Consider the following 26,092-nt stretch of genomic DNA (forward strand, 5'->3'; position numbering starts at 1 on the left):
AGTCAACACTGGATAATAACTATACAGTATCATGGTTTCATATTAGTGCATTTTCTTTACGGGGTACTATTGTGCAAAACAAACGTTTACCAATTGGTACCTGTCCATGTATTTGGGATCTGTATAGTCATAAAAAATGTAAAAACAATGGAAGCATAGCGGTTAGATTTATAAAACAGTTTTGCCTCCTGTCAGACTTCCTCCAAATGAGATGTTTGGAATTTTCCCAATTTGTGACATTTCTCTAATTGGTGACATCAGCGGATATCTCCATATATGGTAAAGTTCTACTCAAAAAGCTTATGCAACTCCACCATTGTAGCACGATATTGTAGTCAATAAGCTACTTCTTTCTCTATTTTCTTGTTGTGGGGCAGAATGGTGGAAGAGGGGTTAATGGGTCTGCCTCACGATACGGAGGTCCTGAGCAGTCCTGGGTTCAATCCAGGGCTCAGGATCTTTGTGTGGAGTTTGCATGTTATCCCCGTGACTGCGTGGGTTCCCTGCGGGTACTCCGGCTTCCTTCGCCTCCAAAGACATGCACCTGGGGATAGGTTGATTGGCAACACTAAATTGACCCTAGTGTGTGAACGTGGGTGTGAAGGATGTCTCTCTGTTAGCCCTGTGATGAGTTGGAGACTTGTCCAGGGTGTACCCCGCCTTCCGCCCAAATTCAGCCGAAATAGGCTCCAGCGACCCCAAAAAAGAGACAAGCAGTAGAAAATGGATGGAGCAGACTGGCTCATACATGCACATGCATCTTGCATTGTTCCCATTACTAATACAAAGTAGAATATAGTTGGAAGTTATGAGACTTGTCCAGGGTGTCCCCACCTTCCGCCTGAATGCAACTGAGAGGCTTCCGCACCCCCCGTGACTCTGAAAGGGACAAGCGGCAGAAAATGGATGGATATATCCGTCAGTAAACGCCATACGGAAGTGATAAAAACTACAACGTGGCCTGGCGGTGAGAAGACCAGTCAAAGTGGAAGCACGTAAAACAGGCCGCCCACAAAACGGTGCATCCTGAAGAGACGGTCAGAAAGCGTCCTGAAAAGGTCTGTAAAACAATCTATGCACAATTTTGACCAAAGAACCACCATTGCTTGTTATGTAGACCACTAGGAAGTGATTGAAGTGTAGAATATATAATGACCCCTTTAAGCCTACCCCTGTCTTTAAAACATAGTGACCCCTCTATTTCTAATGTTAATCAAAGGGTTTTGAACACACTGAAAGTGAAACTTCTGCATAACTTTCTCCCATGCAGCCACAAATTGTATTTTTAACTTTTCTTCTATAGACAATGGCCCCATTGAGTGGAGTTCTGCTTTGTATGAAAAGTAACATTAAAATATTGCCAGTCATACATAAATAAAACAAATAACTCACTGTCACACCCTACCTCAGGTGAAGGTAATGTAACCTTTGCAAACCAGACTTTCAAACCGAGGATGGCAACGCACGCAGTTGGTAATAGTTTACATTTATTTACAACCCAAAGTGTCAAAAGGTGAACAACAAGAGGAAACAAATCACCCAAAATCTGCAACAGTAACAAATAGAGGCAATATTAGTCTAGTATGTTAAATATAGTAATTTTATATTCAAAACCAATTTCAGTCACATGCGTTAAATAGACCTATATAATTAATCAAAATAATCATATTAAAAATACTCAAATAATCAAAAGGTAATTCATCCATCATAACAAAATACATGTATTCACAATCATAATCAGATGTCAAATTAAAGAATTAAAACAGATTTACCAAAATCAATTTGCAATCAACAAAACAAATTTAACAAGACAACATAATTTCATCATCAAAATAATCACCTCAGTAGATGTTTCATGCATGGAGACCTGAGTTCCTACTCAGGACAGAGAACCTCCTGTGGCAGTGGCAGCCTGTCAGAAAAATGAACTTTTCCAACTTAAATAGCCCATAGCACATCTCACTATATGGGACCAATTTGACAGGGCCGATTAAGAATGCCGTTCTTTTGTAAAATACACCATAAATAATAATTTTACATCTAAAAGTATTCACATAGTTATTTTGCATTTGTAGATCAGTCATTTTTGTATACAATATATTCAGGCTTGGATAACATAACTTTTAAATGTCCAGTGTCCTTCTGTAACACCCAGCTTTTAAAAACCATGGTTTGGGCCAAATTAGGCCTAATTAGTCAAGGCAGGTGTGTTCACCTATAGCAGTGGTTCTCAAATGGGGATACGCGTACCCCTGGGGGTACTTGAAGGTATGCCAAGGGGTACGTGAGATTTTTTTTTAAATACTCTAAAAATAGCAACAATTCAAAAATCCTTTATAAATATATTTATTGAATAATACTTCAACAAAATATGAATGTAAGTTCAAAAACTGTGAAAAGAAATGCAACAATGCAATATTCAGTGTTGACAGCAAAAAATTTTGTGGACATGTTCCATAAATATTGATGTTAAAGATTTCTTTTTTTGTGAACAAATGTTTAGAATTAAGTCCATGAATCCAGATGGATCTCTATTAAAATCTACAAAGAGGGCACTTTAAGTTGATGATTACTTCTATGTGTAGAAATATTTATTTATAATTGAATCACTTGTTTATTTTTCAACTATTTTTTAGTTTATTTTTATATCTTTTTTTCCAAATACCATATTTCCTTGAATTGCCGCAAGGCATATAGTATGCGCCTGCCTTGAATTACTGCCGGGTCAAACTCGCTTCCCAAAATAATTAGCTCAGGCTTAGTATAAGCGCCTGGTCTAACTCGTGACGTCACGAGTGACACTTCCCTGTCATAATTTTCAAAATGGAGGAGGCTGATTTCAATACCGGTAATTTAAAATCGCATAAAGGGAAGAAGATTAAGAGCTATTCAGTAGGATTTAAGGTCCAAGCTTACATCACACTAAAATGTTTACTGCATGCCTTTGGTAAGTGCCGGAGTAAGAAGAGGTTTTAAAATAATAAGCGCATGCTTATTTTTACCGCATGCCTTTGGTAACCGTAGAAGTGAGAAGAGGTTTTAAATTGATTAGTGCCCCGGCAGCAATTCAAGGAAATACGGTAGTTCAAGAAAGAGCACCACAAATGAGCATATTTTGCACTATTATACAATTTAATCAATCAGAAACTGATGACATAGTGCTGTATTTTACTTCTTTATCTCTTTTTTCAACCAGAAATGATTTGCTCTGATTAGGGGGTTCTTGAATTAAAAAAAATGTTCACAGGGGGTACATCACTGAAAAAAGGTTGAGAACCACTGACTTCTATAAAACCCTCAGCCCCACCCTCACTCTTTTAGCCACCCGTTCGCAGCCATGGTGAGTGACAGGTTATAATTTGTTTGTTGAGCGCATACTTTTTACAGACTAACAAGATTTGATGTTTGTAGTTTGTCCATGTTGAGCTTCCTAACAAAAGTCCACCGTTTGAGAGGAAGTTAAAGGGCAAACAAATGTGTCTAAAACGTCCGTCAACAAAAAATACAAAATGTAAAAAAAAAATAAATAAAAAATTGTATTGCTGCAAAGATAGGTTTACTCGATATAAATTCAAATATTCGTTTTTATAATATTGAACATCGTATTTTATTGTTTAATAAAATGATTTACTTCCGGTTATAATCTCTTTCCGGGTCAATGGCCATAAACAGTCTACGCTGCTTGAGATGCTAGCGGTCTAGGCAACGACACACAGCAATTATATCATCGATTTATCACCAAAAGGGTAAGATTTTAATTCATTTGTGGTATTGAAGATTTGATTAAATGTCAAATATTTGTTTTCTAAGCCAAAAACGTGTATATTGTGTTATCGAACGTTGGGTGTCTTTGCTTGCTAGTCTAGTTGGAAATGGCTGTGGGGGACATTGTTGTAAGCACAATACCAATGGGAGCAATTTGCAAAATGCGCAACAGCATTTTACAGATTTAATGTCAAATCAAAGTCAAGTCAAATCAAATCAAATGTTTATTGGATTCATCATTGTACAGTGTACATCCACGTCTAAACTACTGACTAAACTACTACCACAACTTGGTTTACTATTTATAAAATATAATAATGTAGGGTTACCTGGAACATGAAATAGGCCACCCGGCCTGAATCCACACTTCCCTCGCCAAACACCTTCGTTTCCCAACCCTCACGCTTGGATAAATAGGCCTTGATGCCATCTACGCAGTGTTGGGAGACTGTTTTGCTGTTAGATCGCGTCCAAACTTGCAAAGTGCGCGAGATTGGTGAAACGCTTACAACAGTGACAAGAGAGTATTGACAAAGACATACTTCCACTTTTCTTCCGCTGCAGAATCTCAACCTATTAGCGGCTCGAGTGCCCAAATTTCCACATATTAGGAAGGATATGACAGAGCCGCGTAATCAGGGGATGCCCTCCCACCCTGCTGCGGCCCCCGTGCACTCTGACCCCACATGCCTGACCGTGGACATCGACCCGGTGGAGTACACCCTTCGCAAACGACTCCCTCGCAAGCTTCCAAAGCGGCGCAACGACGTGTACGTCAACATGAAGACGGACTTTCGGGCTCAGTTGGCCCGCTGTCAGAAGCTGCTGGACGGCGGCGGACATCGGGAGATCTGCGTGCACGGCCTGGGCCTGGCTATCAACAGGGCCATCAACATTGCGCTGCAGCTGCAGGCCAGCAGCCAGGGGGCGCTGCAGTTGGCCGCCAACACCTCCACGGTCGAGCTGGTGGACGACCTGGAGCCTGAGGACCCCGATGAGGCCGGGGAGCCCCTGACCCGCACACGCAACAACTCAGCCATCCACATCAAGGTTTTCTACCCTGACCCCCAGTGACTGCAAGTGCGTGTGTTCCTCAACAACCATCTCCATGCATGCATGTGTGTATAAACTTTGTTATTACATCCGTTGGCAGCTTTGAAAGACTACATTTTTCTTTTTTTTTGCATATTTTACGGCAAAACGCCTGCAGATGATTATTGTTTATAAACTATGAATCAAAACTGCCGCACCATGCATGCAGTGAGTACTCTCTAGTATGATCAGGGGTGCCCAGACCTTTTCCACACAGGCCCTCATACTGAAAAGATTCATAAGACCTCTGGATATTTTTAACATGCAAGCGAGGGCTGGATGCAAAAACATGGAAGTATGCAGTGGCCACTTTGAAACATGTTGTATATTAATGATAGTAAACGTAATACCATGTAGGTCAATATATGCTAAAATGCCAAACGTTCTAAACAAATACAGTAAACAAAGCGAATTAATGCAATGTCTAATGTAAACCTCTTGAGATAGATGATTCCTTGTGTGTGTGTGTGTGTGTGTATATATATATATATATATATATATATATATACACACACACACACGGGGCTTCACGGTGGAAGAGAGGTTAGTGCGTCTGCCTCACAATACGAAGGTCCTGAGTAGTCAGGGTTCAATCCCGGGCTCGGGATCTTTCTGTGTGGAGTTTGCATGTCCTCCCCTTGATTGCGTGGGTTCCCTCCGGGTACTCTGGCTTCCTCCCACTTCTAAAGACATGCACCTGGGGATAGGTTGATTGGCAACACTAAATTGGCCCTAGTGTGTGAATGTTGTCTATCTGTGATGGCCCTGCGATGAGGTGTTGACTTGTCCAGGGTGTACCCCGCCTTCCGCCCGATTGTAGCTGAGATAGGCACCTGCGCCCCCCGCGACCCCAAAGGGAATAAGTGGTAGAAAATGGATGGATGGATATATATACTGTACTGTATATATTTTACAGTACAGGCCAAAAGTTTGGACACCTGCTCATTTCAATGTGGTTTCTTTTTTTTTCATGATTGATTGTCACTGAAGGCATCAAAACTATGACACCTGTGAAGTAAAAACCCTTTCAGGTGACTACCTCTTAAAGCTCATTGAGAGACTGCCAAGAGTGCGCAAAAGAGGAAAGGGTGGCTATTTTGAAGAAACTAGTATACAAAACTTGTTTTCAGTTATTTCACCTTTTTTTGTTAAGTGTATAACTCCACATGTGTTTATTCATAGTTTTGACTATGATCGTAAATAGTCATGATAATAAAGAAAACCTATTGAATGAGAAGGTGTGTCCAAATATTTGCCTTTATTATATATACATTTTACCAAGCCAGTTAAACTTTAAGGGCTTTAGCGCAAACTATTGCCACACATTTGTTCCATAAGTTTTATCAAAGACCACATACAGTCTCTCGCCACATCGTGCTTCAAATATTGTAGCTTACTGACAATGCAAATTTCATAAAAAATATTGTTTAGGCATCATCTACCTTTTTGGGGGGTCCTAAAATAAACATTTTCAAGCATTATATCGCTAAATAGGCAAAATATATGCAAAGACTAAAGTGGTTTGGTCTCCTCTAGTGGCCAAAACTAATCAGTGTTCTGTTCAGTATTGTAACCACTGATTGCCTCAGCCTCAGGCATCATTACTTTATTGGATTAAAGAATTTCAAGGAGACTAAAGATGTAACTTCATTTCATGGGCATTCATATTGTGGAAAAACATATTTCTAGAAAGTAGTAAACTGTTTTGTGTTGCTTTATTGTCATTGCACTTAAAAGTACAAAAATAGTTTTTAGTACAACCCGTCTAAGAACAGACATACAATATACAGGGGTAGACAGAACAGGAAGACTCATTGGTCACAACCAAGCAGAGCTCTGTAAAAAGGTTGGAGGGAGAGGGTAGCAATTCCCAAACTAAGCTCTTGTTAAAGAGAAGGGCTCTGTTTGAGACCGAAAAAAACCCTCAAGCATTTTAGGCACAGATAAACACATATTACACTCTGTGAACCCAAAACATTGCAGCGGGGGAGATATGTCCAAGCAGGCCACTTTCCACAGTCACAGCCAGGATGAAAGGACCAATTTAATACGGGGGAGGTGGGGGAGGGGGTATCTTAGCTGGGGAGTCCCATAGAAATTTTGCCAAGCTGATCCATCGGGAAGACGGAATCCAGATTGGAATGTTCCAAATTGCAATTTAGTTCAGAAATTACTATGACCTAAGTACCCACAGCTCTACCTATCACATCAATGATGTGAACGGCTGCCAGCTTCATTAGACTTTGTCGATACACCAGTGCAACTCTTACTCCAATCAAATATCCTGTTATCATGATTTTGAATAGATGGGTGTCTTCAATGTCCTCGACTGAAGGACTCGCCAGGCAAACGACCTTTCAATTCTCCCAAGAGTCCATTGTGTATCCAGCAACAAATGTTTTGTCAGGACAGACAAGTTCTCCCAAACCTGAGTTTCTCAGGGAGAAGACCTTGTAAATGTTGAGAGGCAAGTTAATTCCATTGTTTGAATTTTGGAGATCAGTGCAAAACGATGTTCCAAGACGAGACATGAAGCAAAAGCAGGATAGCTAAGGGAAATTTCTGCCTTTTTAGAGAGCCAACAAAGTTTTTTGTGTGAAAATAATCGATTCTACTTTTGCGAAAAATCATTTATCGCAATCATGTCCATAAATCTCTTAACATAAATAAACAAGGAGTGTCTTTTTTGTTGTAGTTTAGGCCAGTTTCATTCTGTTTTTTTTGTGGGATCTTCTAATTCGGGACATGTATTGTCTTTAGAATGCGTCACGGGCCAATCAAAACAAAGCTGTATGCTGCAAAATAGTACTTTGGACACCCATTCTATACTCACAAATAAAATGGTCATCTCCTGGATATAGTTGAGCAAATGCAGTTGAGAATAAGTTGTTTCACCCGAACTGATAAAATGAGTATTTTGTCATGTGGAAAGACACATCCAGATGTAAATCTGTTTCAAAACATGGGTATACTAGGATTTCCATTTCAACTTTGTCTTGACTGTTTGTAAAATGAGCCGTAGGCCATCTTAAGATGAGCTGTGGGCAGCAAAAGGCTCTGTACACCCCTGGTCTAGTTGTGTTGGATATAAGGTCCCAAACGTAAACACAAGATTTGCCACAACTACTCACAAGGAGGAAAACAACATGAAGGGGACAGCACAGTCGTTAACACAAGACAGAACTTGTTCTTTTTTTCCCCCTAGGGTCGTTCAGGCATAGCTTGGACTTCTATTGCAGGTCATTATCTTACTGCAGGATCAACCCCTGACCAACTATGGTGCATACCAGATGTTAGATGGATGCTTTGGTAGCTCTTCAATGTTTGACCACAAGTATTGTGTTCCAAATGCAGTCAATTCCTTTGCAGATCTTGGCTGGTGTTGTATGAAATAATCCACTAGATGTCAGGAGACAAATGTTTCTTGTACCTTTTGTTTTCCATCTTTAAAGGTGGATATTAGTTTAGTGCTGTTATTTCAATGGAATTGGAGTGAGAATGGTGCCATTCAGTCACGAATAAAGTTTTGTGTCATGTACTTTGGAATTGTCCACATTTTATTGTTGCTAAGAACCTAAAACACAACCTTTTATTTTGGCATCTTAGCTGTGCAAGCTCTGCGGTTTATGCCACCGACCGGAAGAGACAAGAACTGGTTGTCGCCATCATTTTTGTTCATCCAAGAATAATGTTTTTGTATTTAAATAGCAAATTCTACAGTGATTGGACATACAAAACAGGAAAGGAGAACATGTGCAAACATCCTCAAAACCACCATGCACTTGCGCAACAAGTCACAATTGAGGAAAACAAGGAAAAAAGCTGGAATCGTTAAACATTTTCTCCAAATGACGCAAATTCCAGTTTGCTTCCTTTTCAGGCTTGCGAACTGAACAGTTTTCCAGTATGATTGTGGAATTAGTTGCAGGATGTTTTTGTTTCTTTTTTGCAGGCTATCAGTGCTCTGGCTCTGTGTGATTGTTAGCTGGACTGATAATGACAGCACTACTTCACAGTTCTCATGTCCTCTTCAATGACCTCTCGCCATGACAACATACAAAAGTTTCTTGTTTCTTTACAAAAGTCTAAAAGGTCAACACTGAACAATACAAAGCTAAAAAGTAGAAAATCTGTATAAATAGTCATTACACAATGTTTCAAAATATATTAAACCTTGTCACACAGTAGAAATCTAAACAAGACAAATATTTTTTACAAGTAAAGGCCTCTCATTCATGTTTTGTTGCCACGCTGTGTAGGCGTGATATTAATATTCCTGCATAATTCACTTACAAAAAGGTTAAACACTTGGGAAAGAGACAAACACACCATGTGCAGTACTAACCGGTGCACACTAGTGCATTGACACACAAAGTGCAAGAGCGGTGCTTCTTTAAAAAAAAAGCCTTGTTTTGGTCAACATGTGTCCACATTTCAAAGTGCCACTCTCTCCAGAAGATCCCCTGTGGCTGCTCTTTGCCCTCACTTCAAAAAAAGAACAAGCAAAGGTGTGGTCGTTTGGTTGTTTCTAGCAGCTAGCAAGTAGGTCACCAGAGTCGAGGCCCTTTTTAAAGCAGATTTAGCCTTGGAGTGAGAAGACGAGTCAATCAACTGACATCTTGTTGACAAGCCTGCGCCTCCAAGAGAAGGAGACGCACTTTGCCTCGCAGGAAGTTGACGTGCACTTGGAGGAGGTCAGCCGCCGTAGAAACGTGCCACGTCCCCTCCAGGCCAGCCACGCTTGCCGGTGGCTCGTACTCCTGAACGGTGGAACAAAGAACATACATTAAAATGATTGGCGTCTTGGGCCTACGATAAAATGTCTGCTATTCTAATGAAGTCTGTTGACAAGATTGAGTGAGGTGAGATAGTTCTCAGCTCAACTCCCTGGAAACAGAAAATAAGTGTTCCTTAAAACTTTTAAGCGTAAAATGTCAAAACTCCATCCATCCATCCATTTTCTACCACTTATTCCCTTTCGGGGTCGCTGGCGCCTATCTCAGCTACAATCGGGCGGAAGGTGGGGTACACCCTGGACAAAACTCATTGTGTTTAATTAAAAGACTTGGATATTCAACTAAATTGTTTTTGTGGCCACATGTTCAAAAAGCTAAAACTAATAGTCTTATTTTGTACAAAACCGGTGAAGTTGGAACGTTGTGTAAATAAAAACAGAATACAATGATTCACTTTTGACCTATATTCAATTGAAAAGGACTGCAAAGACAAGATAACGTTCTAACTGGAAAACTGAATTTTTCGCAAATATTAGCTCATTAGGAATTTAATGCATGCCACAGTTTCAAAAAAGCAGGCACAAGTGGCAAAAAAGACTGAGATAGTTGAGGAATGCTCATTAAACACTTATTTGGAACATCCCTCCAAGGCTAATTGGGAACAGGTGCGTGCCTTGATTGGGTATAAAAGCAGCTTCCATGAAATGCTCCGTCATTCACAAACAAGGTTGGGGCGAGGGTCGCCTCTTTGTGAACAAATGTGTGACCAAATATTCGAACGGTTTAAGAACAACATTTCTAAATGAGCTATTGCAAGGAATTTAGGTATTTGGCCATCTGCGGTCCGTAATATCATCAAAAGGTTCAGAGAATCTGGAAAAATCACTGCACGTAAGCGATGATATTACTGACCTTCGATCCCTTAGGCGGTACTGCATCAAAAAGTGGCATCAGTGTGTAAAGAATGTCACCACATGGGCTCAGGAACACTTCAGAAAACCACTGTCAGTAACTACAGTTGGTCATTACATCTGTAAGTTCAAGTTAAAACTCTACTATGCAAAGCCAAAGCCATTTATCAACAACACCCAGAAAGGCTGCCGGCTTCGCTGGGCTCGAGCTCATCTAAAATGGACTGATGCAAAGTGGAAAAGTGTTTTGTGGTCTGACGAGTCCACGTTTAACATTGTTTTTGGAAACTGTGAATGTCGTATCCTCCCGAACAAGGACGAAAAGAACCATCCGGATTGTTTTAAGCGCAAAGTTCAAAAGCCAGCATCTGTGATGGTATGGGGGTGTATTATTGCCCAAGGCATGGGTAACTTACACATCTGTGAAGGCACCATTACTGCTGAAAGGTACATACAGGTTTTGGAGCAACATATGTGGCCATCCAAGCAACGTTATCATCTACTTATTTCAGCAATACGATGCCAAGCCACTCATAGTAAAAGAGTGTGGGTACAAGACTGGCCTGCCTGTAGTCCAGACCTGTCTCCCATCGAAAATGTGTGGCACATTATGAAGCCTAAAATACGACATGGGAGACCCCGGACTGTTGAACAACTTAAGCTGTTCATCAAGCAAGAATGGGAAATCATTCCACCCGATAAGCTTAAAAAATTGGTCTCCTCAGTTCCCAAACATTTACTGGGTGTTGTTGAAAGGAAAGGCCATGTAACACAGTGGTGAACATGCCCCTGTGCCCACTTTTTTGCAATGTGTTGCTGCTAATAAATTCTAAGTTAATGATTATTTGCAACAACAAAAGTTTCTCAGTTAGAACATTAAATATATTGTCATTGAAGTCTATTCAATTGAATAAAAGTTGAAAAGTATTTGCAAATCATTATATTCTGTTTTTTTTTTTTAAATAATTACACAAGGTGCCAAATTCACTGGTTTTGGGTTTTGTTTATTCTGGAGAACCACCTTTCAGTTCAGTAGACATCTAATGTTGGTCTATTTATTTGTGAGAGTTACAAGAGTGCTCCGCTGTTTTTAAGAACCTTCTGCAAAAAAGATAGTCAAAGGCCATCTCTATGACACCACTCTTCGACTAAAATGTGAGTCTTTCACAAGTTTTTTGAACTGAACTCGCAGGACATCTGTTGAATAGCCCAAATGACGAAAAAGAGAGGACCTAAGATAGAACATTGAGGACCACTACGAGTATGACTAATAAGTTGAACAAGTGACAACTGACTAGAACTGAACTAAACCAGTTACAGTAACACCTTAGTTACATAAATCACATATTGAAAAACAACGGACTAAAAGAGATGCCTTTAGGAATGCCTCAGTTCTGTAAATTGCAAGTTTGGCCCCCAAAGTTCTATTTTTGTTAGCAAAATTAAAATATCAATGCAAGGATCTATCGATGTGTTCAAGTGGTCCAAGTTCCTCTACACAATGGGGGCATTTTTAGGAATGTGCTGCAAAAATGTTTATCTCCCAAGTTTCAACCTGAACTTGGGGGGCCGGTGTGGTTTCATTTCCAAAGAGGGGTTTTGGCCCCCGGTCCACCAGCTAGATAACCCTGACTTAAAATGGCTGTGAATGCATAATTACATGCCAACTTCAGAATCCAAATATTACTGCAGTTGATCACACACTAGATGACCTTTCAATGTTTTGCCTAACAGTGAGCTTATTTTATTGTGGAAACAAGAGTTCTATTTAAATGTTTATTTCAGGGAGCTTGACCACAGGCTGCTTTGCAAATCTATTTGTCTCGAAGCTTTAACCTGAAATGTTCAGTGTGCTGCAGCCTGGCTGTCCCATGATGAATGCTTAACAATTCCCACTCAGAGACACTCAAAAATATTACAGAAAGTCTTCCCAGAAATCTAGAGCTGCACCATTCTGGAAATTAAAAATGTAAACCACCAATTTGTTGCATAGAATTGAGCAAAGAATATAATACAAACCCTGTTTCCATATGAGTTGGGAAATTGTGTTAGATGTAAATATAAACGGAATACAATGATTTGCAAAATCTTTTTCAACCCATATTTAAGTGAATGCACTACAAAGACAAGATATGTGATGTTCAAACTCTTATTTTTTTTTTTTTTTTGCAACGATAATTAACTTAGAATTTCATGGCTGCAACATGTGTCAAAGTAGTTGGGAAAGGGCATGTTCACCACTGTGTTACATTACTTTTTCTTTTAACAACACTCAATAAACGTTTGGGAACTGAGGAAACTAATTGTTGAAGCTTTGAAAGTGGAATTATTTCCCTTTCCAATACTGTTGTAACACGTGGCTTGGCATTGTCTTGCTGAAAAAAGCAGGGGCGTCCATGATAACGTTGCTTGGATGACAAAATATGTTGCTCCAAAACCTGTATGGACCATTCAGCATTAATGGTGCCCTCACAGATGTGTAAGTTACCCATGCCTTGGGCAGTAATACACCCCCATACCATCACAGATGCTGGCTTTTACACTTGGCGCCTATAACAATCCGGATGGTTATTTTCATCTTTATTTCGGAGGACTCTACGTCCACAGTTTTCAAATATAATTTGAAATGTTGACTCGTCAGACCACAGAACACTTTTCCACTTTGCATCAGTCCATCTTAGATGATCTCGGCCCAGCGAAGCCAGCGGCGTTCCTTGGTGTTGTTGATAAATGGGTTTTGCTTTGCATAGTAGAGTTTCAACTTGCTCTTACAGATGTAGCGACCAACTGTAGTTACTGACAGTGGTTTTATGAAGTGTACCTGAGCCCATGTGGTGATATCCTTTACACACTGATGTTGGTTTTTGATGCAGTACCACCTGTGCTGAAAGAAGTTGAAGACTTCAAATACCTGGGCGCATGTTAACACAACTGAGCAAGATCTAAAAGTGAGGAAGGCACTTGCATGGAGGGCCCTGAACGGCATGACCAGTGTATGGAACTCCAACCTCCCCCGCAAAATCAAACTCAGCTTCTTCTACGCGACAGTTGAGTCCGTTCTCCTCTATGACAGCGAATGCTGGACCCTGAAGCCAACCCTGGAGAAGTCTCTGGATGGTTGCTACACCAGGATGCTGCGTGCAGTGTATAACATCAACAAGAGTGCGCACGTAACCAACAGAATCCCCTACAAGGGAATACCAATGGTGAGCGAGAAGATTGCTGTAAGGAGAATGAGACTAGCAGGACACTGCCAGCCAGCAAAATGGTGCTGTGGGAACCAACACATGGGCATCGGTCGAGAGGAAGCCTCACACTAACATACGTGGACATACTCAAGAAGGATGCAGGAGCTCAGAGTACGAAGGAACTGGCCAAATGTATGGAGAATCGGGATGACTGGAGGCAACAATGGAAGGCTCGTCTAAGGACGACCTAGGGAGAGACCACCTGAGGGATCAAAGGTCCGTAATATCATCGCTTACGTGCAGTGATTTCTCCAGATTCTCTGAACCTTTTGATGGTTTTACATACCGTAGATGGTAAAATCCCTAAATTCCTTGCAATAGCTCGTTTACATTTCAGTTGAGTAAGAACTAGCCAAAGCCAGGCTGGATAACCTCTGCACACATAGCAATTTCCTTAGAATAATACACAACTCACATAATGTTTTTTCTGCTATGACTGTGTCAGAGTTGGACATGAGTTCTACTGAAGCGGCAAATTATGATGCGTTCAGTTTATCGCAGCACCAAGCAAACAATCTGAAAATACCCATCATATCAATTCCTAGATATGGTCGTAATTATTTTAAGTGCACTATGCATAATAAACACAACATTAATATTGATAATACGGAAAATTTGATCAAAAACTCCTTAAAACAGCCCACTACCTATAATATGGGCTTTTTAAACATAAGATATTTGTCTCCCAAAACGTTATTAATTAATGAGGTCATTAGAGACAACAATCTTAACATCATTGGTCTCAGCAAAACCTGGCTTAAACCAGACGACTTTTTTGCGCTAAATGAAGCTTCTCCTCCTAACTATACGAATGCGCATATTGCCCGTCCCTTTAAAAAGGGTGGGGAGTCGCATTAATATATAACGATAACTTTAACCTTAGTCCTAACCTGAATAATAAATATAAATCGTTTGAGGTGCTCACTATGAGGTCTGTCCCACTGCTGCCTCTATACCTGGCTGTTATCTATCGCCCACGAGGGCCCTATTCTGACTTTATCAGTGAATGCTCAGAGTTGGTTGCTGATCTAGTGACGCACGCCGATAATATAATTAAAATGGAGGACTTTAATATCTATATGAATACCCCATCGGACCTACCGTGCGTGACGCTCCAGACTATAACTAATAGCTGTGGTCTTACACAAATAATAAATGAACCCACGTATCGCAACGGTACTACGATAGACCTAGTGCTTGTCAGGGGTATCACCGTTTCCAAAGTTATGATACTCCCGTATACTAAAGTAATGTCCGATCATTACCTTATAAAATTCGAAGTTCAGACTCATGTTCGGCAAGCTAATAATAATAATAACTGCTATAGCAGCTGCAACATTAATGCTGCAACAGCGACGACTCTTGCTGGCCTACTGCCCTCGGTAATGGCACCATTCCCAAAGTATGTGGGCTCTATTGATAACCTCACTAACAATTTTAACTACGCCCTGCGCGAAACCATTGATAGTATAGCACCGCTGAAGTTAAAGGCTCCAAAAAGGCGTACCCCATGGTTAACAGAAGAAATTAGTGCTCATAAATTATCATGTAGAAAGCTGGAACGCAAATGGCGCACGACTAAACTTGAGGTTTACCATCAAGAATAGAGTGATAGTTTAATAACTTATAAACGCATGCTTACCTTAGCTAAAGCTAAATATTTCTCAAATCTCATCCGCATTAATAAAAACGATCCTAAATTTTTGTTTAGTATAGTAGCATTGCTAACCCAACGAGGGACTCCTTCCAGTAGGTCCAAACTCTCGGCAGATGTCTTTATGAATTTCTTTAATAAGAACATTTAAATTAATAGAAAGGAGATTAAAGACAATGCATCCCAGCTACAACTGGGTTTTATTAACACAGATACGACTGTATATACGGCGGATACTGCCCTCCAAAATAGTATCTCTCGTTTTGATGAAATAACTTTAGAAGATTTGTTACAGCGTGTAAATAGAATAAAACAAACAACATGACCCACTTCCTGAGAAACTTATCAAGGAGCTCTTTGTATTATTAGGTCCATCAGTGCTAAATATTATAAACTTATCACTTTCCTCTGGCCCTGTTCGCCTAGCATTCAAAAAAAGCGGTTATTCATCCTCTCCTTTAAAAGACCTAACCTCGATCCTGACCTCATGGTAAACTATTTTTGCAGAGCAGCTAAATGAACACTTAGCGTCTAACAATCTATGTGAAACCTTTCAATCCGGTTTCAGGGCAAATCCCTCTACGGAGACAACCCTCGCAAAAATGACTAATGATCCACTGCTAACGATGGATTCTGATGCGTCATCTACATTGCTGCTCCTCGATCTTAGCGCTGCTTTCGATACCGTCGATCATAATATTTTATTACAGCGTATCAAAACACGAATTGGTATGTCAGACTTAGCCCTGTCTTGGTTTAACTGTTATTTTACTGACAAGATTCAGTGCGTTTCCCATAACAATGTGACCTCGGACCAGGGGCGTCACTAGACCTAATACTGTATTGGGGCACACCTGGGGCACAAATAATTCATGTGAGCGTGCAAAGCGCGAAAGCAAAAACATTTTTAGCACTTATTTATCATAAAAAATACATAAATAGTGCTTTAAACTATGAAATCATATCAGATTATGTTGTATGGATCTTTTATTAACCACCTGAAATTAACTAATGCATTTGACCTATTTGTGCACTTTTTTACTCCAGACTTCTAAACTGCTACTGGTAAAAGCAAAAAGGAAGAGCAATGAATCTTTTTGAAATATATATTGCAGTAATCATCTGCAAATTTAACATCTACAAAAGTAAAACAAGAAATAAAGCACCCCTACATCTCTGGGTTCTTTTATATTATTCAATTTCCATTTATGGCAATGTGGCTAATCCTATTTCAGATACACAAAACTAGAAAATATACACAAAACAATAAAGCCACAGTAGTAGAATAAATGAACAACTGTTGTGTGTCTGTTCAGGGAATCATTTTCTGAGAAGTAAACTGTAACGTCTCGTTTTCATTTTTGCAAAGTGGTCAATCACTCTGGACAGACATGGAAATATTACAGTAACTGTTATACAGTTGACCAGTGGTTCCCAACTGCTGGGTCGTGACATAAAAGGGGATTGTGTGTCAGATGTTTGCATGAAGAAAAAAAAAGTTTAAGGAGAAAAAAATCTAATTTTAGCCTTTTTTCTAGTGACTGTTAGTGAGTATTTTAGCAAAAGGCAAACCGACTAACAAGTTGGAGGAGGACTCAGGACAGACATGGAAATATATTTTTTAAAAATCTAAATGGGGCAGCAAAACATAATATTTCCAGCCATATTTCTGAAAACGAATACAGAAATGTTACTATTTTTTCTGGAAACAAAACCAGATGCTTTAGCTGTAGCCATTTTTCTGGTGACAAAACAAGATTATTTTAGTCAAAGTCGCACCAATTAACAGGACAAGTCTACTGTGCTATTTTTCTGTGAAATAAACTTGAATGATTTAAAAATTTGGCTCACGACTTGATGAATATGGAAAAATGTTTTTCTTCCTGAAGATAAACCATTTGAGAAGCACTCAACTGACACATGCTTACTCCAAATCATCATTGATGCAGAACCAGCAGACAATAACCAACATTATGTTTCATGTTCATTGGAAATTCCCCCGACAGCTCGTACAGCAAATGAATATGTTTGTCTTGATACAAGCAAGAACGTTAGCTAACTTAGCATCAACTTAAGACAATGATGTTGCCTAGCTAGCTAGGACTTCACTTACATCTCTCATTCCTGCTGCTTCTTTTCTGTTGCGGGCGAATAACTTTCTTAAATCCATCTAGGAGTTACAGTTTGAGTCAAATCAAAATCAAAATAATGTAATTAACAAATTGTTGTTGGCTAACGTTACCTACCTCACACAGTGATTCGCAGCCCGTCTCTCTCTCTCTCTCTCTCTCTCTTTCTCTCTCTCAACCAAAGTCTCGATCCACACGTGAATAAATTACCATATTAATTAGCCATGTGCTCATTGTTAGTGGAGTGAATACAGTAGCAATCAATTACCATACTAAGTAGTATGTGCGCTGTTGTCTATGTTATGTAGACTTAAAACTCTGAAGCGTTTTTTTTTTATTGGTGAAATTTTTACTGGGGCACTGCAGATCAACAGTGGGGCACGTGCCCCAGTGAAATATGTCTGGCGACGCCCCTGCCTCGGACTATGTTAAGGTAATATGTGGAGTTCCCCAAGGTTCGGTCCTTGGCCCTGCACTCTTCAGCATCTACATGCTGCCGCTAGGTGACAGCATACGCAAATACAGTATTAGCTTTCACTGTTATGTTGATGACACCCAACTCTACATGCCCCTAAAGCTGACCAACACGCCGGATTGTAGTCAGCTGGAGGCGTGTCTTAAAGAAATTAAACAATGGATGTCCGCCAACTTTTTGCAACTCAGTGCCAAAAAAACGTAAATGCTGATTATCGGTCCTGCTAGACAAGGACCTCTATGTAATAATACAACTCTGACATTTGACAACCAAACAATTAAACAAGGCGACTCGGTAAAGAATCTGGGTATTATTTTCGACCCAACTCTCTCGTTTGAGTCACACATTAAAAGCGTTACTAAAACGGCCTTCTTTCATCTCCGTAATATTGCTAAAATTCGCTCCATTTTGTCCACTAACGGCGCTGAGATCATTATCCATGCGTTTGTTACGTCTCGCCTCGATTACTGTAACCTATAATATTCGGGTCTCCCCATGTCTAGCATTAAAAGATTACAGTTGGTGCAAAATGCGGCTGCTAGACTTTTGACAAGAACAAGAATGTTTGATCACATTACGCCTATACTGGCTCACCTGCACTGGCTTCCTGTGCACTTAAGATGTGACTTTAAGGTTTTACTACTTACGTATAAAATGGTACACGGTCTAGCTCCATCCTATCTTGCCGATTGTATTGTACCATATGTCCCGGCAAGAAATCTGCGTTTAAAGGATTCTGGCTTATTAGTGATTCCCAGAGCCCAAAAAAAGTCTGCGGGCTATAGAGCGTTTTCCATTCAGGCTCCAGTACTCTGGAATGCCCTCCCGGTAACAGTTCAAAATGCTACCTCAGTAGAAGCATTTAAGTCTCATCTTAACACTCATTTGTATGCTGTAGCCTTTAAATAGACCCCCTTTTTAGACCAGTTGATCTGCCGTTTCTTTTCTTTTTCTCCTATGTCCCCCCCTCCCTTGTGGAGGGGGTCCGGTCCGGTGGCCATGGATGAAGTACTGGCTGTCCTGAGTCGGGACCCAGGATGGACCGCTCGCCTGTGTATCGGCTGGGGACATCTCTGCGCCGCTGATCCGCCTCCGCTTGGGATGGTTTCCTGCTGGCTCCACTTTGGACAGGACTCTCGCTACTATATTGGATCCACTTTGGTCTGGATTCTCACGGCTACGTTGGATCCACTATGGATTGGACTTTCACAATATCATGTTAGATCCGCTCGACATCCATTGCATTCGGTCCCCTGGAGGGTGAGGGGAGGAGGTGCCCACATATGCGGTCTTCTCTAAGGTTTCTCATTGTCATCATTGTCGGCGTCCCACTGGGGTGAGTTTTTGCTTGCCCTTATGTGGGCTCTACCGAGGATGTCGTTGTGGTTTGTGCAGCCCTTTGAGACGCTTGTGATTTAGGGCTATATAAATAAACATTGATTGATTGATTGATTGATTGATTGTTCTAAAACTGTTCGACAATTTGCTTACAAATTGGTGACCCTCGCTCCATCCTTGTTTGTGAATTACTTAGCATTTCATGGAAGCTGCTTGTATACCCAATCATGGCACCCACCTGTTCCCAATTAGCCTGCACACCTGTAGGATGTTCCAAATAAGTGTTTGATGAGCATTCCTCAACTTTATCAGTATTTATTGCCCCCTTTCCCAACTTCTTTGTCACGTGTTGCTGGCATCAAATTCTAAAGTTAATGATTATTTGCAACAACAAAAAAAAGTTTATCAGTTTAAACATCAAATATGTTGTCTTTGTAGCATATTCAACTGAATATGGGTTGAAAATGATTTGCAAATCATAGTATTCAGTTTATATTTACATCTAACACAATTTCCCAACTCATATGGAAACGGGGTTTGTACAATCAGTATATATATATATATATATATATATATATATATATATATAAAGAACAAAAACTTATCACTTTCATACGGAATGGGAGGGGGACTTTTTTTTTCACGATGACATTTTCGAAGTGCATTTGCCTCATCTGCCAGTCTACCATCGCAATACCAAAGAAGGGAAATGTGGAGCGGCATTTACGGACTATTCATGGAAAATACCATGACTGATGAACATTTGGAAGTGTGTTTGAGGCTGGCTGTCAGCAGCTACTGTCCAGACTATGCATCCTTAGCTGATTCAATTCAGTGCAAGTCATCAGAGTAAACTCGGGTAATGTCAAAAAATTTACATAGTTGATTGTGTTGTTTTGTGCAATATTGGCTCATGCGGTTATGCATTTATATCAGCATACATTGTAGGTATAAGGAATCCTCAATATATTTACAAATACATATGTTTTGCATTTTTGTAATAGGTAGATCATTTTTACTTGATCATTTTAATAGTAGTTCGCATGCTGAAAAAGTGTGAGCACCCCTGCACTACAGGCTCTTCCCACTCCTTCTTTTCTCTTCTTCTCACAAACTTGCACAAGTCACATACTGTCATGTCATACGTCACATACGTATACGCCCTCGCGGAGCAGAGAGGTAGCAGCGTGGCTAACGTTAGCTCTGATGTTAGCGGAGTGTTGCGAGCGGTAATACGAGAGAAAGAAGGTGCAAATCTGGTAACAAATGAAGGAAGAATTAATTCCCAAGAAAAACAGCACGGGGTCCATCGTCTGGCGGTGATTCGGCTTCAAGCGGGAATATGTTGAATAGACAACTTTAATTTGTCAAGTGTGGGGCACAAGCGTTGCTACCAAAAGTAACATTACTGCTAATATGTAGCATCATTTCAAAAGTCACCTGTTTAATAAATACAGTTTTGGTCTGTTGACTTAGTTGTGATTTCCTTCTCTGCATGAAAGTTTAAAATGAGCATATATTAATGCAGTATGAAGAAGAATGTTTTAATGTAGACACATAAAATCATCATACTGCTGTGATTATATGTATCAAGTGTTAATTCAAGGCTAAGGCAAAATACCGAGATATATATTGTATATCGCGATATGGCCTAAAAATACCGAGATATTAAAAAAAGGCCATATCGCCCAGCCCTCTACACACACATATATATATATATATATATATATATATATATATATATATATATATATATATATATATATATATACATACATATACATACACATGTGTATGTATATATACACACACACACACACATTTATTATATATATATGTATATATGTGTAGAGATATTAAAAAAAGGCCATATCGCCCAGCCTTCTACACATATATATATATATATATATATATATATATATATATATATATATATACGTATATATATATATATATATATACACACACACACGTACAAATGTATATATGTATATATATATATACACACATACATATATATGTATATATATATATATATACATACATGTGTGTATATATGTATATATAGACACACATAAATATGTTTATATATGTCTATATACATATTAGTGTGTGTATATATATATATATATGTATATATATACAGTATATATATATACATACATATATATGTATATATATTTATATATATATATATATATATATATATATATACACACATAAATATGTGTATATATACATATTAGTGTGTGTGTATATATATATATCCGATTGTAGCTGAGATAGGCGTCAACGCCCCCCGCGACCCCGAAAGGGAATAAGCGGTAGAAAATGGATATATATATATATATATATATATATATATATGTATATATATATATATATATATATTAGGGGTGGGCAAATTAGTGCGTTAATTACGAGTTAACTCATCAATCTATTAACGCCGACAATTATTTTATCGCACATTTGCGTATGTTATTTACATGCTTTTATTTTGTTAACGCCTTTTCTTAACAAGATGGCGTCGCCCGGATAAGCTTCGGCTTCGAGGGGCTCTTGGTAAAGATGGAACATTTGGCAAAAATACCGAACAATTCTGCAAATTTCATGGCTGGCTTACAGCGTGGTCACTCCGGGATCACTTACGACCGCCTGACAATTCTGAATGTGGATAGGTCGGGCAGTTTTGGACTGAATGACGCGTGCTTGCTAGACCAGCTAGCTAGCATGGGAATACTTTGCCGGCTACATCCAGCGGCCTGTGAAGCAGCGGAGTATGTGTTGTCTGTCTATTTATGAATAATGCAGACGAGGAGTGTTGGCTGAGTTCTTAACGTTTGCTTTCAGAGCGTGCATATCACAACATACAAGAAGCCGTCATGGCGACACAACCTATACCGGGCTACCGCGCATGCTCGTCACCCCTGTTGCATGCTGGGTAGGGTAGTTCTTTTTTTCCCCTGGCTCATAACATTACAATATAGTACCATGTATATGATGCGTTCAGTTTATCAAAGCACCAAGCAAACAATCGGAAAATTCCCATCATATCAATTCCTAGATATGGTCATAATTATTCTAAGTGCACTACGCAGAATAAACACAACATTATTAATATTGCTACTACGGATAATTTGATCAAAAATTCCCTAAAACAGCCCACTACCTATAATATAGGTTTTTTAAACATAAGATCCCTGATAAAACAAAATGTTTCTGCTGTTACCTCAGAAATTGCCCGTTCAGATGTTATGATTGTGGCTCAGAGATTTGTATGTAGATTATATTTATTTTCCATAACAAACAGGATAACTTAAATACCCTGGCAGTGGCAATAAGCTTAAATGTTTGTATTTACATTGTTTGAGGTTGATTTTCATAAAATATGCTATTTAACTGCTACTGTTTAACAAGGACTGATTCAAATTGTGTTTGCACAACAAATGTTTTGGCGCTTTTGTTCATGTGGGAGAATATTCCAATAAAGGTGCACTAAACACTGCTTTTGAATTCATTTTTGGGCTTTGCGTATAAAATGCAGTTAATCGCGATTAATCGGACAAATAATGCGATTAACTTTGATTAAAATTTTTAATCGTTGCCCAGCCCTAATATATATATATACATATATATATATATATATATATATATATATACACACACACACAAATGTGTACACACGCACGTTGTGTGAGTGTGTATATGCCAGATAAGTCTAGCGTTAATTAGTTTGACCGTTGAGTGATCAGTCACGCTGGCATCCATTGGCTTATGCTGGAGCAGACTTGTGAAGCTGTTGTCGTTCAAAAGAATCCATTTATATTTTGTAGACTATTGTCACTTTTAATGGTAATACAAATACGGGACCAAATTCGTTCCCTTACAGCTAAATATGAAACTTTTTGGTTTCCAAGGGACGGTCGGCAACACCAGGATGCGCCAGTTGGACAGCGTCTTCTGCCTGTCAGCCATTCTGCAGTTTTTAGCACTTCCTTATGGAGTCTATACTGACAGATATAATTCAAAACTATACACTGTGTTAGAAATGACAAAAGCGGAAGATGCATGTGCGTGTACGAGCCAGTCTGCTCCACAACAAGAGAATAGGGAAAAACAAGGAATTTACTGACTACAAAGTCAGACTACAATGGAGTACTCGCACTAAACCCTTCGGGTAAAACTTTATCGTATATGGTGATATTGGCTGACGCCACCAATTGAAAAGGACGTCACAAATTAGGCAAATTCCAAACAGCTCGTTTGAAAAAAGTATGAAAGAAAGCAAATATCTCGCCATACCTCTATGGTTTGATTTAAACATTTTGGGACACATGCTGATCCAAAATACACAAAAACAGGTACCAATAGGTAATAAAAGTTGGTTTTGCATAATAGGTCCACTTTAATAGAAATTAGTATAAAATACTTTTTTTTAAATTTACATAACAGTACATTCATGCACGTAATAAAACATTTACAATCGGCACCACTGGAAAAACTCACTGAGTTGGGAAGCGCAAACCAAGTCGAACCAGGGCAGGAGAGCCAACCATCCCTGGCCCGCGAGGGACAGGGAAGGGGATAGTGAGACGCTATACCAAGGGTCACCAACGCGGTGCCCGCGGGCACCAGGTAGCCCGTAAGGACCAGATGAGTCGGCCGCTGGCCTGTTTTAAAAATAGCTCAGTGAGCTGCCTCTATTTTTTTTTATTTTATATATTTACTAGCAAGCTGGTCTCGCTTAGCTCTACATTTTTAATTCTGAGAGACACGAAACTCAAATAGAATTTGAAAATCCAAGAAAATATTTTAAAGATTTGGTCTTCACTTGTTTAAATAGGTTCATTTGTTTTTTTAATTTGCTTCTTATAACTTTCAGAAAGACAATTTTAGAGAAAAAATACAACCTTAAAAATGATTTTAGGATTTTTAAACACATATACCTTTTTACCTTTTGAATTATTTTGTCTTCTTTCCTGACAATTTAAATCCATGTTCAAGTAAATTAATTTTTTTTTATTGTAAAGAATAATAAATACATTTTTATTTAATTCATTTTTGCTTCTGTTTTTTGGTCGAATAATAATTTTGAAATATTTATTCAAACTTATTATGATTAAAATTCCAAAAATGTATTCTGGAAAATCTAGAAAATCTTTAGAATCAAATTTAAATCTTAATTCAAAGTCTTTTAAATTTATTTTAAAATTTTTGTTCTGGAAAATCTAGAAGAAATAATGATTTGTCTTTGTTAGAAATACAGCTTAGTCCAATTTGTTATGTATTCTAACAAAATCCAGATTGTATTTCGACCTATTTAAAACATGTCATCAAAATTCTAAAATTAATCTTAATCAGGAAAAATTACTAATGATATTCCATAAATAGTTTTTTTTAATTTTTCAAAAAGATTCGAATTAGCTAGTTTTTCTCTTCTTTTTTCGGTAGAATTTTGAATTTTAAAGAGTCAAAATTGAAGATAAACTATGTTTCAAAATTTAATTTAAATGTTTTTCCTGTTTTCTACCCTCTTAAACAGTTCAATTAAGTGTTTTTTTCATCATTTATTCTCTACAAACAACCTTCCGTAAAAGGAAAAAAATGTACGACGGAATGACAGACAGTAATACCCATTTTTTAATATATATATAGATTTATTTATTAAAGGTAAATTGAGCAAATTGGCTGTTTCTGGCAATTTATTTAAGTGTGTATCAAAACTGGTAGCCCTTCGCATTAATCAGTACCCAAGAAGTAGCTCTTGGTTTCAAAAAGGTTGGTGACCCCTGCGCTATACAGTCAGAGCTGTGTGGGTCCTTGAATAAAAACGTCAGCGTTTGATTGTGATGAAATCTTAAGAATCGGCGTGATTAAGTTGGGTTTTTTTTGCTTCCCAGTCTCTTACTTTCCATTTGTGTTCTAACTCACCGGGATGTTGAGACTGCGCAGTACGGCGTTGATGCTCAGCACGTTCCTCAGCGAATTGTCAATGTGTCCATGCAGCGCTACGTTGGTGACCGAGCTGCGCAGCAAGTTGAGGGCTTGCTGGAGGAGCCATAAGCCACACTGCACCTCCTGGGCTTTCTCCATGGCCTGGCAAACAAACGTATACACATCACTTATACAGCATGTAAGCCACAAGTCATACGTCCTATCCAAAAGTGTGCATTCTTACATTTTTCATTTCCCAGATATCAAAGTCTACTGTGGTCTGGGGAACGGTGATGGACTGGGACAGGCTACATCCATCTCGGCATGACTTCTGAGGAGACAAGCGGAGGTAGGAACCGTACCTCGCAGAGTTTAATGGGAATGTCCATATAGCATTCGCCCAGACATAATTGAAGACTCACCATTGCGACTTCTGCGTCTTGGGCTTCCTTGATGAAATGGTTGAGGACCCTCAGGTCACAGATGGGCCTCAGTGGGGATAGGAGGCTTGGGCGGGTCCACTCCAACAACATCAACAGCAAGGCAAGTAGTCCTGGCAGACAGCATCAAAGCAATACACGTTAACATTTTCATGACTTTTTAAGACTAGAGCTCTCCTATCTAGGCTTTGAGCAAGAACTGCTGAACTTGCTTGGATGAGAGGCATTTTTAGGATACTGGTATTTATCCCTCCATCCATTTAGTACAGCCATGCAGGCTGTACTTCCTCAGGAGACTGCACTCCTTCAACATTTGTAGAAAACTCCTGTGGATGTACTACCAGTCTGTGGTTGCCAGTGTTCTGTTCTA

The 26,092-nt window shown here is 39.2% G+C and overlaps 2 protein-coding genes across 3 annotated transcripts in view; one reads left to right on the forward strand and one right to left on the reverse strand.

Annotated features, from left to right (window-relative positions):
- Positions 1 to 3,638: 3,638 nt before the first annotated feature.
- On the forward strand, positions 3,639 to 8,395 carry LOC133560384 (ribonuclease P protein subunit p20-like). The gene is made up of 2 exons (XM_061912845.1): positions 3,639 to 3,746; positions 4,330 to 8,395. Exon 2 carries the CDS (start codon positions 4,384 to 4,386, stop codon positions 4,837 to 4,839), a length of 456 nt encoding a protein of 151 aa, XP_061768829.1. The 5' UTR covers positions 3,639 to 3,746; positions 4,330 to 4,383; the 3' UTR covers positions 4,840 to 8,395.
- The window catches only part of LOC133560382 (erythropoietin), a 37,844-nt gene continuing 18,065 nt past the window's right edge, over positions 6,314 to 26,092 (reverse strand). The window contains exons 2-5 of one of the 2 annotated variants that reach the window (XM_061912843.1): positions 25,705 to 25,835; positions 25,527 to 25,610; positions 25,280 to 25,444; positions 6,314 to 9,617 (exon numbers count right to left, since the gene is read on the reverse strand). In XM_061912843.1, the coding sequence (XP_061768827.1) occupies positions 9,465 to 9,617; positions 25,280 to 25,444; positions 25,527 to 25,610; positions 25,705 to 25,835 (533 nt within the window). In that variant the 3' untranslated portion in view covers positions 6,314 to 9,464. Of the gene's footprint in view, positions 9,618 to 25,279; positions 25,445 to 25,526; positions 25,614 to 25,704; positions 25,836 to 26,092 lie in introns of both variants that reach the window. The other variant, XM_061912842.1, reaches the window with a different exon arrangement.

The sequence above is a fragment of the Nerophis ophidion genome, linkage group LG10 (assembly GCF_033978795.1).
Source record: "Nerophis ophidion isolate RoL-2023_Sa linkage group LG10, RoL_Noph_v1.0, whole genome shotgun sequence".
Classification (NCBI taxonomy): domain Eukaryota; kingdom Metazoa; phylum Chordata; class Actinopteri; order Syngnathiformes; family Syngnathidae; genus Nerophis; species Nerophis ophidion.